Genomic DNA, 17227 nt, shown 5'->3' on the forward strand with positions numbered 1-17227 from the left:
TGGGACGAGACGACAGCAACAAAAAAAGGGAGTGGGGAGCTCAACTCGGCCTCTCCTGTGCGCATGCGCGCAACCAACGGCGTTGCAACAAAACGCGAGGCGTGTGGACAGAGAGGGGGGCGGGGGATAGGTTGCAAAAGCTTGCAAGCTTTTGGCGGGAAAGCATCTCCAAGTCGATTTTTATTGGCCCGCGCGTGTCACGTGACGGGGGCGACGGGGCTGGCAGACAGCCCCCCCCCTCCCACCACCCCCACTGAGCAAAGCTGCAACGGCTCTCGTACAGTTGGCGGGAAATGTAATTAGCTTATGATTGGTTTAGTGCGTTGTCACGTGACCGGGGCCTCCTCGTGACCCACTTGGGAGCGAAACCGAACCCGCTTGGGTTGGCGGATTGTCGTAAAAAAACAACCCACAATTCTCATTGGTCCGTGTGCGTCACGTGGTAACGGCCGACAGGTTTCTCGCGATGGCCGAGCGAGAAAAACAACCCCCCCCACAGCCCCTCCCCCCACAAGTGTTGTTGGCGGGAAGAAAATAACTTGATTCTGATTGGCTCGTGCGCGGCGGTCGATGTAATTAGACGACCCTCCCCCTAACAAACAAAATAGCCCCCACCCCACCGCCGCATTTGGCGGGAAAAAACATGTCAGTTATCGGTCACGTGGTAGAGATCGGAAGGTTATCGAAATTGTTACAGTAACAGTGGAGGAATTTGGCGGGAAATTTTTTTTCAGGCGAATGATCAATACGTGGGGCGCGGTGATGACTGACAGTGAAATGCATGCAACACTCGCACTATGATAACCACTTTATAACTAAGCCTTTTGGTTAATGCATACCTATTATTGGTTCTTTCGGTAGTCACGTAGAAGGGAAATATTTTAATTGTATAAATTGTATTATTTCCCTTCTACGTGACTTTACCGAAAGAACCAAGAAGATTCCCTGCAGTCACGAAAGCTTTAAATCGAAATCTATTATCGGTTCTTTCGGTAAAGTCACGTAGAAGGGAAATAATACAATAACAATATTTTATAAGAATATTAATCCCTGCAGTCTCGAAAGCTTTCAATAAAAAATGTAATGCATACCTGTCAAACCCTTATCAATGCCAACATTATTCCAGACCCAAATTGGTCACCCACGTGCCCTGAAAAATATCAACATTCATCCCACAAAGTCCCATCGCAAGGGACAAAACGCAAAGAAATAAGAAAAAATGTGACTTGAAACGCCTGTTCACAGTCTGAACCTGAAAAATAAATATCCCTGTACAAGAATACGGGGTAAACAGTACTTGTTGACACGCTATGTTAATGGTTTTGTATGGAACAACAACAACAAAAACAGTCGAATTCATGACTGGTTTGCTGCACATTGAGTCGGGTGGTGGTATGTTTAGACCAGGCTATGGGCTATTGCCATGCGAACCCTGACACATTGTTTTAACAAGTCCCACTGATAATTAAAATCTCAACATTCATCCCACAAAGTCCCATCGCAAGGGAGAAACTCAAAGAAATAAGAAAATATGTGACTTGAAACGCCTGTTCACAGTCTGAACCTAACAAATAAATATCCCTGTACAAGAATCAGGTGTAAACAGTACTTTATGACACGCTATGTTAATGGTTTTGTATGGAACAACAACAACAAAAACAGTCGAATTCATGACTGGTTTGCTGCACATTGAGTCGGGTGGTGGTATGTTTAGACCAGGCTATGGGCTATTGCCATGCGAACCCTGACACATTGTTTTAACAAGTCCCACTGATAATTAAGAAAGATAAACGAATGTTGGTCTGCAGTCTTTTTGTCAATTCACTGATCCACTGCTGGATAAACCACGCCACGTATTTTACACTTCAATGCGGGTGTTGGCGATGTTATGGGTTGTAGGTTCGGTTCAGATATAAATCGACACTTTTTCTACGGTTGTATGTGGTTAATGGCTGTGGCCAGGAATTAAATGTTAACACAAGTTAGCAAGTTCATAACACTGCTCTCAAAACCGCAATCAGTCTAATCACCATGCCACCACTCTAGACCTCAAGAGCTAAAACCGATCCATAATCTCCCTGCTGAAATTGTTGTCCATCAAATAATAAACAAGTTACAGTATAGTATTCATACCTGTAAACCCATACGATTTGCCCGTATTCTTATACAATGAAATTTAGTTTTCAGCTCCAAGCGAGCAATGTTTTGGTCTATGTGTTTCCTCCCTTGTGATGGATCTATGTAGGATTAACTTTGAGATGTATTAGGGCACGGGGTGACCAAGAAGGTCTGTAATAAGATAGGCACTCATAAGGAGTTGACGGGTATGAGTATTTATTGAAAAATGTTTGCGGCGTAAGTCTCAATATATGTTTTAACTCAGCACATTCGTCAACACTGCCTTATAACAGAGACAAACACACATTGGCAGCGTTATAGGCTGATGTTTTGGGCAATTCTTCAAGGTTTTAAGCTTGCGAACCATGCGATAGCTTCGGGGTTGTAGAATGTGGTTATTCGGGATATAGCCCATTGCTTGGTTTGGGGAGTCGCAAGTCACTGTGTGTCATCTTTAAAAAAAATCCACTTTGAAGAAGTGCACCTCCTTCAGGGAAGGAATTCGTGGCTTTGGCATTAGGGGTGCACGCCACCGTGATTCCACTCATCCACTGAGGTGGTGAGATGTTAACTACCTCTCCTGGTATACAGGAATTTGTGGGTTCGATCCTGACCCTGACGCCTGCACATTTGAAGTTTGCGTATCTTTATCCCCCAGGTCAAGTTATTTTTTTTCTCCGGGTCCTCTGGTTTTCCCCCCACATTTAGAAGCATGCTTTTAGAGTATTTGCCTGCTTTAATTTTCATATAAACCACTTCGTTGAGCTATGAGCGTCCAGGTCGCTTATGAAAAGGGGCTATATTAACATACCTGTCAAGCCCTTATCAGTGCTTACCTTATTACTGACCAATTCAGACCGTATTGGTCACCCGGTGCCCTTATAAATCTCAAAGTTCATCCTACAAAGTCCCATCACAAGGGAGACACACAAAGAAAGACAAAAATGCCCGTATTGAAACGGCTGTACGCCGAAAGGACCTGAAAACTAAATCTCATTGGAAAAAATACGGTTAAACCGTATGGGTTGACAGGTATATATGTATGTCTCTACAACTATTACTCGCTTAGTTTTAGATTCACCCGTTCACTAAGATGCGAGGCTGCAAATAGCATCGTGCAATCTTTTATTTGTCCGCAGCAAAAACCAGACGAAAACTGCCCGCAGGAGCCTGGATTCGAACCGGCGAAAATCAGACTCGGAGGCAACCCAAAGGCAGAGAACCAAACACTGTGGTGAAATAAACGGACCACACCATCTGAAGAAACCATGACAAACACGAGACAAAACCCATTCAACACCACAGGAAATAATTGAAGTGCAATCTTAACTTTGGAGTGGCTGTACAAACTGGTGTAGTATAATGGATTCCTGCTAAATCCCATATAAGCCACATCTGAATGACATTGCCATTAATAGTCTGAAGCTCACATGAATCTGAGTTTAAATCCAATACTGTTTAGTGAGAATCCCACTTACCAAAAGAAACTCTTTATTATGCCAAATACCAGGCATGCAATTAGTACAATTCAAAGCCATGATTGAATTAACACATTAATAAGTCTCCTTTGTCATCTCAATTGTAGTTTCTCACTTTTCATGCCACATTTGCAGTTATGTTTACGCTATTTGCATAAATACATTGTATTTTTGCATTCACATTTCATTTTACACGCAATTAGATGCATTTATCGTGATTATAATCTAATTTAAATCGATGAATCATTGTATCATCACATGTCTACTCAATAGCATATACGCATTTGTAGTAACTCCGATAATTTTATTGGCTCGTACATTTTTTTTTCCCATTGCAGCGCTAACATCAAATTGGAGCTCTACACAGCCACAGGGCAGCATGAGTCAAAGGAGCAGCAAGTAACGCTGCCCTGGGTTGCACACCAGGGATGTGCGGTCAGGGGAAGAAATGAAAATAGCTGTTACGAAAAGTAAAAAAAAGAATCAAATAAAACAAATATTAAGATTTTTCCACTGATCCGTGTTATAAATGTAATTTCTGTACGATTCCAATAATTTTTATAGTCAAAATCGACAAATTTGCGGAGCTCCGCTGCAAATACAGGAAGAGACGAGAGTTGAGGCAGCGACGCGCTCAGCCTCCCCTCTAATTGCGCAACCCCTCAGTAACTGGATGTACCGCGGGCAATAAGCGCGTGCCTGTTACTATCTCAGTATGTCACCAATGTAATGTTTATAGACCCCTTAATTTCATGTCCTCGCCTTCCATACTCCAGGAAACTTATTTCACGCATGTGTATAAATATATTTAGGCTCGCTGGTCTCGTCATGAAACTGCAATGAAAAAGCACCAGGGGAGGCAGCTATCACATCTGCCTCACTGAGGGGGACGTCTAACACGCCCCCCTCAGTGAGGACACGCCCCCTCAGCGAGGCCACGCCCCTCCATGAGGCCACACCCCCTGTGTGTGAATCTGGCTCTGATACTAGCCAGTGCCTCCCCAGCCATTGACCTCACCGCACATCACTGTTGCACACATGGGGTTGTACAGGACGTCAAGGCTGCAAGAAAAAATGTGTGCAGCAGGCCTTTAACTGAGAATATACAAGTGCAGGGTGAAGTCAAAACGGGCTAGGTAACTCCATATTCTCCGGATAAAAAAAAAACCCTCCGGAAAGTAAGATGCATCCCAAATTTGTGCACGGTGTCAACAAATATGCAAGTTTGATCACACACACCTACCGAAATATAAGACGCAACTTTTGTTTTCAATTACAGGGGAAATTTGCTCAATCCGGAAAATACAGTAAATGTTGTCCAGCCCACAAGGCATGCAAAATCATCACTGAAGATACACACCATCAGAAAAGCATTTCTAACAGTTTCCATATATTTTAGTTTGCTCTTTTTTTAATAAAAATAGCAATATTCAAACATGTTGCAGCTACATTTCCCCCTCCCATTAATTACATCCCCCTTGCAGAGGCACAGAGCACATTTAAATTCAATTCAAATCCCCACACAGAGAGCAAAGCTGCACATCACGTGGAATGACCCGAAAGAGTGCCACCACTGGCCTCCACATGGCAACCTTCAATTGTCTTACACAAACACAATGTCCATTCTTTGGCTGTGCAAACAACATATTTTTTCCCAGTGCCTATCTACAGAATAAGCTTAGAAGAGCTGGGCTGAGTAAATTAAGTGCAAAACAAATGTTTACATTATAATTCGTGACCAGACCGAGCCAATCAAACACTCCACACAAGAATCGTGGCTGACGGCCAGAGATATAAATCAGCTCTACTCCATTCTGATGCAAACATCAGCATCAGAGAACCCTGGGCCACTCCGATGCAACATTGTGAAATTAATCATTAATTTAACGAAGTGCCAGAGTTAATTAATTATTCAAAACCACTTCTTGGTAAATCATAATTACGCAGGGAGAAGTTATTCATTTTTAGCAATTTAGTTGTATATCATTTTCAGATGACATTTGGATGACAATGGTGGCACACAATATGCTATTCTTACAAATTATGCCACGGAATATTTAAAGTCCATACTTCAGTACAGTTGGCTTTGAAATTGCCAATGTCCCATAGAAGTTACTTGGCGGTTATAGCAGGAACTTTAGTGTAAACTCAATTGCAAACCAGTTCAGTGGTGTGGTGAGTGTGCTAACCCAGAGGCTACCAAGGCTCTTTGTCGATTACATCAAGGCCTCCATAATACAGGTTTTTTTTTGGGTTAGATCGCGGAAATATATAAATCTGTCGTTAAACCCGCCTCTATTTGCCAATCAGGCGATGTGCCACAATTATGTTCTTGTAGGCACACAGAATTACAACAGATTCAGAAGGTGATTTTATCTGATTGGGGTAAGGAAGACAAGTAACCCGCAGCTATAGCATATATACACAAAAAAAATCCAATAAACACACGTGGAGTTGGGGTTGCATCGCAATTAAGGACGGTTTAGAGCATTCAATGATTTGCATTATAGAAGAGAAACGAGGGGAAAAATTGGAAAGGTGGAGCAGCAAATAAACAAATGGGAAAATAGGCAGTGGAGTATGGTATTTACTGAACTGAAAGCAATAATAGGGTGGATATTTGCTATTCAATCTGATACAAATCGAGTACGATTTGTCTAAATATTACGGCAGCTAAGTTACGCGATTGCAGTTTCCTAAACAGGAAATTCTAGGCAGAGGTACGCCTTCATCAACAGCGAACAAATTCAGTGATGAGAAAAAATAAAATACAATTTCAAATCCACCACAGCATCAATTCCAGGAATTAAGACATTTTGTACAGAACGAGCCACCCCTGAAAATGAGATTAACTATTACAGTAAACATACACTGAATTCTTAAGCTATGTCAGGAGATGCTGTGCGAAGCTTACTTCCAGGCTCACCAGGCCTTTCTCAATTTAGCTGAGAGTAGATTTTTGAAATAACCTAACACAATCTTTATAGTCCATCTTACAGCAGAACGTTGCTTTTAAATTTCATAATGACCAGGTGGGCTTTAGCGGGAATCGAACTCGTGTGTCCCGAGTCAACGGCGAGCATCCTAACTGCTCGGTTATCCAGCAGCATACATAACCATTCACATCGCCCTCTGCTGGATTAAAGGCTGATATATCAGCACCAAATAATCCTGATTTTTATTTTGTAGAACAATCACTTTGAGAAGGGGTGGGGGAAACCTATGTCGGCACAGATTAATTTCACACGGCCCATGACCATGAGGACCCAGAACTTTGAAATGGCCACAAGGTATTTATCCGATGCTGCACGCATCTCTAATGAATAATTAATCTAGTCACTAGAATGGAAGATTTTCAACCTTATTTGAGTAAATTCGGTCACTTCAACCACTACAAAGCTCTCTTTATTCCAGGTCGACACGCAAGTTAATTTTTCGCATTATCAAATGCCACGAAAAGGTGTGTGGTACTACGTGCCCCACCAAAGGCAACCGAAGGTCCAACTCGGCCCTCGTTAAGGAGAAAAATTACCCCCGATTTATATCCTTAGCCGCAGTTCAGCAGACAGCCAAACGGCGTGGGCGTGCCGACACACGGGTTGCGGCGATCCTTGGAGACGAGCGAGCTGGCGAGTAGCGACTGTTTTGTCAGCAGCAGCGCCGCGCCGGCTGACCCGCTCCACGCAGCTGGAACCCGGGCCGATCCGACGAGTCCTGGCTGCCAGGAGGCACGCGCTCGCCTACACACGCGCAGGTACGGGTACGCACAACGGTGGACAGACATGGCATGTAAGAAGGGAACGCGTTAATATGACAAAGACACACGAGGAATGTTGAACTTGTGCAAATAGGGTCATGTGGATGTGTACAGGTGATGCATGTGATAGACATGTAAGGGCCACACAATACACAGGGGACACGCGCACAGCGGACCGACACACATGCATAAATGTGAACATAAAGAACACATTCTTGGTTCTTTCGGTAAAAGAACCAAGAATATGAATCCCTGCAGTCACGAAAGCTTTAAATCAAAATAAAGAACACACTTAAATCTGACACACAGGACACAAATTATACATGTGACACAAGGGAGACACACACGGAAGGAACACACACATACCGATATATATAGAGAAGTGTGTGGGATGGTGCTACAGACAAAACCAGTGGTCACACATGTAGACGGTATGACATCATAATATGATGCGACGTCACAACGTCCGTACACCTTACAGGATGGCGTTAAGACATCATGTGGCCCGTCAGGACACGCTAGCTTAAGTACATGGCTCGCTTGAAAATTGTTGGGAACACCCGGGTGTAGTGCACGGGATGGCGGTAGCGTTGCACGCACTGATGCGAGCAAAGATCTCGCAGATGTTGATGGCCGACTTGGCGCTCGTCTCGATGAAGATGGCGTCGATGGAGTCGGCGTAGTCTCTCGCATCCTGCACGGACACCTCCCTGCGCACCCACGCACGCACCATCACCACAACTGCACCATACTAACACCAATACCATCGGCATCACCACAGCACAGTGCACATACAGGGTATCAGCAAAAGTCAGGAAGCATTGTAATTTTATGAGACTCTGCGATCCCCGTTTGTGAATTTCTGCACGAGACATCCCCCACAAGGGTGGAGGAATGGATGGAGAGTTCCCTCCGAATGGCTACTCAAGATCTCTGGACCTCACACCTCTCGACTTTTGTCTGTGGGGGCATTAGACGTCTGTCATTTTCAACAACCGACCCAAACACATCAAAAAAACCTAAGAATATGAATAAGAATATGTAAAAATACGAGCCAAGTGTGCCAAGACGTGCATGGAAGAATGTCTTTACTCAGTGTCACCATGCCTAATTAACCTGCATTTAAAGTTAGAAGTGTTGCTATTCAAACATAGCTATATACTAGAGAATGAGGACATGATGAGGAATGTTCAAGGCAGCATGATACAGAATGCTGTGGTTATGATGTACAGCATAACAGCATTCTGTCATTGTATGGTGCGACTATCATAGCACAGCGTTCTGTGGTTGGCATATAGAGAGTGTGGTAGCAGTAGCGTGGGGTAGTCTGGTGTGGCTGGTACGGTACGGCGTGCAAATCTGCGCATACCTCATGTCATCCAGGTCACACTTGTTGCCTGCGATGGCGACGATGATGTCCTGGGGCCCGTGCTGGCGAAGTTCCCGCACCCATGACTTTAGCATCTGGAACGACTCCTGGCACCCAGAGACACAAGGACATGCTGTTACAGGGACACAAGGACATGCTGTTACAGGAACACAAGGACGTCCTGTTGCAAGAAGACAGACGTAGAGACAGAGAAGCAAGGCCACAAGTACGCAAAGACACGGAATTGGATGACAAATCTGGATTGGTCAGACAGTAGAGTGAAAGGGAACGGCTTTGCCCAAGCAGGTGATTGAGGGAAGATTCTTTGGGAAAAGACCGCAAGATATAAAAAGAATGGCTACACGAGACAATGTTCAACAAGATGAGGACAAAGAGAGCAGCGGAAAGCAGAGTGGAGGAAATTGTGCCTCGGACCTGTCCATAGACAGAGCACTTAATGATAAGGATTGATTTAGTCAACAAAAATAATTTTCACAACAATGTTACGGGCTGTTCGGGCTGTTATTATGCTCTTGTTATCAGCAATTTTCACACTCTTATAAGGCAGCAGTGTAAAATTACTCCTTTGAAGCAATTGTGGCCGGAAAGTAATCCGGACGCCATTCCTGACTTCCTGTAAATTCAGCAGTGGCGGCGGATGCCCTCACCTCCTTGGTGATGTCATAGACGATCACGGCAGCGGCTGACCCCCGGTAGTACATGGGTGCCAGCGAGCGGAACTATGGGGCACAACGCCGCACCAGAACACGCAAGTATGAGCACAACAACGACAATAACGATTTACGTCAATACAGTGATTTACACAGTGGGGCTACGTCGTGGGCAGCAGCGAGAAGTGCAACACGATCAAACATGTTTCTGTGCTCCACATGCGTATGCTCCCTGCTCCCACCACCAAGAGAATCAGAAGTTAATTTTGCGAGTAAATATCGTTGAGCTATACAAGTCTTTTGCAAGGGCGACTTGGCCACCAGTCACCAAAAACCCACAATGACAAGCATGGTGAAGTATGGTCAAGTAACCCTCACGACTCGCACGTCGTGGGGAGACCCTCATTCAGTGCCAGATTGACGCAAGTTTTTGTACGTGTGTAATGGTGTTATTGGGCCAAGATGCGCCGTTCTCATGCGGTAGCCGGCAATACCGGCCTCATGCCAATAGGGGGCAACAGAGGGACTGAGCCCAGCGCTGAGAGTCTATGCGCCATAGGGTCCAACGGTTACCCTATGGACCAATATGTAAAAGGGGCAAACCCCAGACCCCAGGAGGGTGGACTGGGGGATGACATCATCCCCGGATCCTTCTCGAAGGTTCGAGAAGGAAGGCGTGGCTGGGGAGGAGCGAGCCACGGCTCTGTATAAAAGCCGGACATCTGGACGGTCCCGGGATTCGTCGTTCAGCTAAAGACAAGAAGCCTCCTGAAGACTGAAGAGCCCCGAGGGCAGAGCCGTACTCCTGGCAAGGGTCGGCTCCAGCTTGTTTACCAGTGAAGATTCAAGCTTCACTCGCGGAGGAATTGTAGATTAGCCAGTGAGAGGCGTAGTAGTCTGGAGAGTAACCTCCATAGTGTATCGGGTGTGAGGGGCCGTTACCTCTCTGTGTTAGGTGCTAAGTGTTAAATAAAAACTGTGTTGCCTCAGAGAAGCCTTCTTCTAGTTATTCAACCCACAACATGTGTGTAGTGACATATAATGGGTCACTACGGCGCCTAGCGCCATCTACCGACAGAGAGAGGAATTGCATGTGTAGTAGCCCTCTGCCAGCAGAGGACACGATGTCATGGAAGAGGTCTCCAGGGGAGCATCCTTCTGGGGGCTGGCAGAGTAGGGGGCATTTGAGGATGTAGTAGCTCGATTGGCAGGCAAGGGCACGTGATAGGACAGGGTAAGGATGTGGGCCAAAGGTGACAGAAGGGACACGTGGTGTATGGCCCAGAATCTTCTGGGAAGTTCCAGAAGGGGGCGTGGCCGAGGGTGGAGCCAGGCCACGCTGGGGGGCATAACAGGGTGTTCCCGGGGTCCCATTGGGGTTGTCTGCTGGAATGGAACCCGCCGTGCTACATCTTCTCCTCGGTCTCCGGTCTTCGTGCTCGGCATCGTGGGTCAGGCAGTGTGCCGACTGACTTGACCCGTTTATATAGTTACCCCGTTTTGGTGACTGGTTATGTAGTCACCCCGTTGTGGTGGTAGAATAAACGTATAGCCTCCTGAATTTCTGTGTCCCTCCAGTGAACCCACTACACGTGTACGCAGTGTCGATATGCATTCACATTTCAAGACAGTTATAAGTGGGGTGGGGGTGACAGGGCAGGGAGAGACACTGTCGCAAAATCACTGTAATGAAACAAACAGGGCCTAGGACCAAACAACAATGAGCCCAGGGCAGCCAGGGCAGCGAGGGCAACACCAACAAGTTCCAAGGGATCCTAGGGGGAGGCTGAAGCATGCGTCCCATGTAGTCAAGTAAACATGTGCTCATGTGATATGACTGCACTAAAAACTCAGCTGCCAGGGGTTCGATTCCCAGTGACTACTAACTTCATTGGCAAGTGGCACCTAAACCAGTTCATCCTCAATTAGGTTGATTCAGCCTGAAATAAATACTTGGTGCAATGTGCATACATCATCAGTGAGGCTCGGTTTTGGCCCCACGACCCTCTCTCATGCACTCTAAAGCCTTAACAGGTGCTCGCTAGAAGCCCCTGTCCCAACGTTCTGCTTGTTATACATTGGATTGATGTATGCGAGTGGGTATACTCACACGCTCCTGCCCAGCTGTGTCCCATATGAGATACTTGTGAACCTCGTTCCCTTGGGGCACCGTCTTGGTCATGAAGGATGCCCTGAAGGCAGAGAAACCACAAATGGGTATATTAATCCTTTCAGTGACAATTTCACAAGTTTCAGGCCATGGCATTATTCATCCAAGGCTTCATCTTAAAAACTCCCAAGGTGTTGGGCCTGGCCGGTGTGGCTTGGAGGTCATTAGGCTCCCTCTGCAGAGATTCTGGGCTAAAATTTTGGGATTCAGTAGCCCGTGATGAAACCAGGTGCTGAAGTAGCGAGTTGATTTGTCTCAACTGGGCCACCTATTGTTGCATAGAAAATCAAAACATTTTAACTTGACTGCCTTAACTTCTCGTTAGTAAAAACAAACTGTTTGGCTGTGATGCTGACATATTAAATGGCGTACGGCAAAGTACCCCCCCTACCGTGAAAAGGATAAAGGCCACCTGAAGGATTATTTCGTGAGAAGTCTGTTATGCGGCCATTCTCTGACACATGCGGTATCCTGCACTATGATATTTTCAATTGGATTCTCTTAACCTCATTGAATGATATAAACAGCACAGGTGAAATAAATTTGGGAAAAATATATATTTACACAACTTTCCAAAAAAATACATTAGGCTCCTCATTTTCCTACAGTATGAGCTGCCGTTCTATTAATAATTGTCAAATAATGTATTTATTCAAGAAAGTACTTTTTGCAAACCGCAAACACACTGCATACACAAGGAAATATTTCGTCTGGAAACACGTTTCCTCTTCCATACGCTGGCGCCTCTACGTTCCACGAAACTCCACGCAAGTCCAATTAAGAGCCAGGAAAGCAGAATAACACAACTCAACCAACGAGCAGGAAGCTGGGGGAAGGGAGACGGGGGGGGTGGAGGCTGTGGAAGCATTGAGTCATGGAGCCAGCCACGACGCACCCGATGGTTGGGTTGATGTTGGGATCAAAGTTGTCCTGAACGAAGCGGCACACGATGCTTGACTTGCCCACCCCGGTATCCTGGATCACGTGGCACAACAAAAATGGCAAACACCGTCAACAACAACGGTTTAGATTTGAAGCTTTCGTGACTGCAAGGATTCATAATACTCTTAGGTTTTTCGGTAAAGTCACGTAGGTAAAAAAGAATAAAATTAAAGTTAATAAAAGTAAAAAAATAAGCAAAATTTTTTATTATTTTTACCTATGTGACTTTACCGAAAAAACCTAAGAGTAATAACGGTTTAGACTGCTAGCCTGGGTAAGAAGAGAGCGTTCCATTTGAATGTCAATTAGTGTAATTATGGCCACGCATCCACATGCTCAAAGCCACATACTTGCCTACTTAAACGTGTAATGTTATAATTGCGCTCGTACATATAACCACTTATCCACAATCATACACAACCACTCCAACTCCCCACCGACACATAACGTACATTATTTACCACACTCACCTATATACACACATTCACCAACATGACCTCATATAAAAGTAGATTCACACACTTAAAAAATCACACTATCCCACAATCACATTTACCACGTAAGGGGCCCACAAGCTCACTCTCATCCATGTCTACAGACTAATAGCTACACATACTATAAACTAGTCAACCAAACATCCACATAGCCACTTAAATAAACTACAACTTCAATTCGTCATTAAGTGGCGATGGCGTGAAACACGGCGTTTGTGCCAGGCTAGGTACACATCGAGGCCACGTGAAGTGAGGAAGGCTCGCTGACAGGCCACGGGGACAGGCCCAGGTGTTATGATTTGATTGAATGAGATGATTACAGACTCGTATACAAAACCAGACACTAGAACTACTCCCGATCGCCTTTATCTTCCCAATATGTATTATTACAATCTGCACCAGGTACTAATTTAAGGCGGAGTCAGGCTAGCGGAGGCCCAGCACCCATCAGATAGCGCTCACCATTGATGTAAGCTGTGGCCAGGAATCACACCTTACCACACTACAGATAAACTTGACACCTAAACGCACACATTACAAAAACAATTCGCGACACCACGAAACCGCACACACCCCCAACCACACACAGACACAGATAAAGATCCCCTGTGTAGCATACACAGGTTGTTGAAGCAAGGGCTGTGAGCGAGCACATAAGCATGCCGAAATATCGCACAACCAAACACACACCACCACACAATCGCACAACAAATAACCATACTTCACCACTATTTTGAATCCTCGACCGAACCCACCCAGAGCAGTCAAACCTTCAACGCTCACACTCAACCACGTACTGCGTCAACAACAACAACAACAAATCACTCGCATAACCACACGAGTCTAATGCACACGAGCATATGACCACACACGCACAAAGATAAAGATCCTCCGTGTTGATTTTAACAGGACGTCGTGGAAAGTGCTGTGAGCGAGCACCAATTAAGGCCATTAAGCTGCTGTTCGCTCGCCTATGAAGGCCGCCACACTTGACCACTCACCCGGAACAGATAAACTTTTAACTCTCACCTACAAGCACCGATACAGCCACGCGACTTACAAACCAAATACGCCTCGCGTAGCCCTTTAACAGCAGACTGCTGGAGCAAGTGCTGTTGGCGATCAGCTACCAAGGCCGACACGGCCAGCACCACGCCCAGTCGGCGTTGTTGTTGTTCTCTTCAGTGGGGGTTGCTGACACACCAACAACAACACCACCATCATCGCAAACGGGCACTCATTTGAGGTCGAGTCGACCTAGGGGAGGCCCCAAGATACCCGTTCAGATATTCGCTCACATCGTTATTAAAAAAACTCTTGAGCGGCGATGGAACTTGGGTCGCCGGCTTCGTAGCCCAGTGCGCTTAGCCACACTGCATGACCGCTTCCCACAACACTACTTGTACACACAGCTATACACATGCACCCACGCACATACAGACAGTCATACTTCGCACATACACACAGTCATACTTCGCACATACACATAGTCATACTTCGCACATACACAGTCATACTACGCACACACACACAATCATACTTCGCACATACACACAATCATACTTCGCACATACACACGATCATACTTCGCACATACACACAGTCATACTTCAACAAACCACTGGACCCCGCCACTCACCCCGAGCAGGCAAACCTTGAGCTCCCTAAGCGCCATGGAGACGCCGCATACAGAACTCGCGTTCTCTTCCTCACCAGCTTCTTCTTATTCTTCCTCCTACCCCCCCCACCGCCGCCGCTTCTTGTTCTTTATCGATAATAAACACAGATAAATAGACGCAAACTTCAACGCTCGCGACGCCAATTCGAGGCGATCATCACGGAAGGAGCCCGCGGCCCGGCACGACTCCGCTGCGAGCGACACGGAGATGCACTTCACTGTACGGGACTGTACCGGAAGTCTGCGACCCTCCCTCCCACAGTGCAGCGCGCGCACACACGCGCGCGCGTCAATCGTCCGATGCCAATTTGATTGATTTGAGAACGATAAGGAATTTGCGGTAACGTGGAACCGCTTTGTCAATGAATGGCAACGGCTGGATGAAGGGCTCTCTCTCTTCCACACCGCGCTGATAATGGATGAGATTGGGGGGTGTTTTTTTGGTTGTTATACTTCACCCCGCTGGTCGGTGCGGGTTGTGTTGAACGGTGAGGTTCAATCGTCTCTCCGCAGCTGATGTTTAGCCATGGCCGAGAATCGAGCTCAGTAGTACAGACTACAGTGGTTCATAGCGCCGTGTGCTAACCACACAACACCACCGCTCCCCTCGCTGTGTAACTTTGTTCGTGGAACGAGATCGTGACCTTCGGGATCAGTGTCTGTGCGTGATGCTCAATGAGCAAGATTAAGGCACCATCACAGGGCTCAATGTCCAAGGCTCATCGAACCAGATCAATGTACCATTAGCGTCCATTGTCTGTGCTTGAGAATCAATTCGCAAGATTAAGGCATCTTAATAGTTCGTTTTACCGGGGCTCAGCCAGATTAAAGCACTCAAGTGTTCATTGTTTGTACCTTAGACTTAAAGAGCCAAAAGCGCAGCTAGGATTCAAGATATGTACCTGCGGCTCATACAAAATAAGGCACCATTACTGTTCAACGTGATTTACGCCTCGATTCATGAAACCAGACAAACGCATTGGAGGGATTTTTTGGGGTTCAGCGGAAATGCCTGAGTCTGGGCATATAATGTGAATTAAGTTGCCCCGACAAACGTTTTGCTGAAAACAACACGTGGTTCCAGCAGTAGCGCACGTCACGACCACGGAATGAAGCTGTTGACGGTAGCGGTTTAGAAAAATAGAAGAGGTCCGCGGGTGTAGATCTGACACCAATAAAAAATGTTGGGGTGCTTTGACATTTTTGGTATTGTTTAGTCTCCCTCTGCAGAGTAATCGTTTAACTGCCGACAGGAAATATTTACCAAAAAAAAAAGCCGAGGCATTACCGTCAATATGAAATAACAATGAATCGTTACGTTGTGGAAGATGTTGGGCAGAAAATCAATGAGCAAAAAAAGCAAATGTTATTTAAAACGGTTTTATTTTTATTCATATTACAGCTACCTTTACAGCTCGGAAACACACGCAAGGCCAAAGGGCACCGTCCTCATCAACTAAACTTACATCAACTCAAACATATGAATCATTTATATTTTAATAACATGTCTTTATGTACATACAACCAACTCCCCTATAAAGCGACGGGGAACAAGAATGAAATTGATGTCATGAATATTGGCTCTGGGAGCTCGGGTTTCAGCCACGATGTGGTGACTTAGAGGGACACTTTTGGCGTTATTCAAAATGAAAATACATGGGGGGGGGGGACTTTTCTTCAGATTTGTAGCAAAACATTTGAAGTGATTTTTAAAATGCGAGACAATCATATTTTTCGCACTTGTAGTTTACAATTGATCCAATAAAACCGAACTATTAAGGTTTATGACCTGTAAGTTGTTAAAGTAAACTGACTTTATTGCAATATATTACCAATTAGTAGAGTTTGCATGCATTCACCAGTGCAAACAAGTCAAAACTAAATATTTGCTTTTAACTGGAATCTAATTTTATGACCGTTTCACATGTTTTTTTTTACTGAAGATGAGTGATTTTTTTGGCATTTTAACAATGTTAACTCAATAGTGTAATGCCCAAATATCCCCATAACATTTGCATGACTTAAGCAAAAACTTAACTTCAACAGCCAAAATAATTCCTTAAATGTGTGTATTTTACCAGATGAGAGACCATGAAGACTGTGTATCATATGAAACGGGTAAATATAACTACATATTGATTTTTATTTTTGAAAATGTTCACAAATGGGTTTCTGGCGATTTTTCACTTTCAGATTATGGGAATAAACCAAATAACGATGCCAGATAATGTATTTTTTTAAAAGCCCACCTTACAGCTAGTCCTTACACTTTCCTGCATCTCTTATTACACGTTTACCAATCACCATGAACATCACTTTACCTGGCTTACACTCAAATGCCAAAGCTTGGTAAAAGAGAGAAAGGACTAGAAGCTCGACAATGCAGCATGAAAGAACGTCATCTCTACCCACGGTTCAAAGTATAACTTTCCAAGTGAGCAAACGTAGATAAAATGTTTTTTTTTTATAAAACGTGAACATAACACACACATGAGCCTGAAAAAAGCGTGTAACTCGATCTAAAATACATAACCAACAACCCTAATGGTT

The 17227-nt window shown here is 45.1% G+C and overlaps 1 protein-coding gene across 1 annotated transcript; it reads right to left on the minus strand.

The window, feature by feature from the left end:
* Nucleotides 1-2518: 2518 nt before the first annotated feature.
* On the minus strand, nucleotides 2519-14913 carry RAB22A (RAB22A, member RAS oncogene family). Its single transcript, XM_078866936.1, has 7 exons — nucleotides 14639-14913; nucleotides 12459-12538; nucleotides 11504-11585; nucleotides 9391-9462; nucleotides 8723-8829; nucleotides 7954-8063; nucleotides 2519-7336 (listed from the first exon to the last, which is right to left on the minus strand). Exons 1-7 carry the CDS (start codon nucleotides 14672-14674, stop codon nucleotides 7245-7247), a joined length of 579 nt encoding a protein of 192 aa, XP_078723062.1. The 5' UTR covers nucleotides 14675-14913; the 3' UTR covers nucleotides 2519-7244.
* Nucleotides 14914-17227: the final 2314 nt, after the last annotated feature.

The sequence above is a fragment of the Lampetra fluviatilis genome, chromosome 23, assembly GCF_964198595.1.
Source record: "Lampetra fluviatilis chromosome 23, kcLamFluv1.1, whole genome shotgun sequence".
Classification (NCBI taxonomy): Eukaryota; Metazoa; Chordata; class Hyperoartia; order Petromyzontiformes; family Petromyzontidae; genus Lampetra; species Lampetra fluviatilis.

Excerpts from the sequence above, each read along its gene's own strand:
- RAB22A (XM_078866936.1), bottom strand. The coding sequence starts at position 14,674 with ATGGCGCTTAGGGAGCTCAAGGTTTGCCTGCTCGGG. Across the intron at positions 9,463-11,503 it reads ACACAGCTGGGCAGGAGCGT|TTCCGCTCGCTGGCACCCAT; the intron begins GTGAGTATACCC and ends TGTGCCCCATAG. Across the intron at positions 8,064-8,722 it reads TGTGACCTGGATGACATGAG|GGAGGTGTCCGTGCAGGATG; the intron begins GTATGCGCAGAT and ends GTGGGTGCGCAG.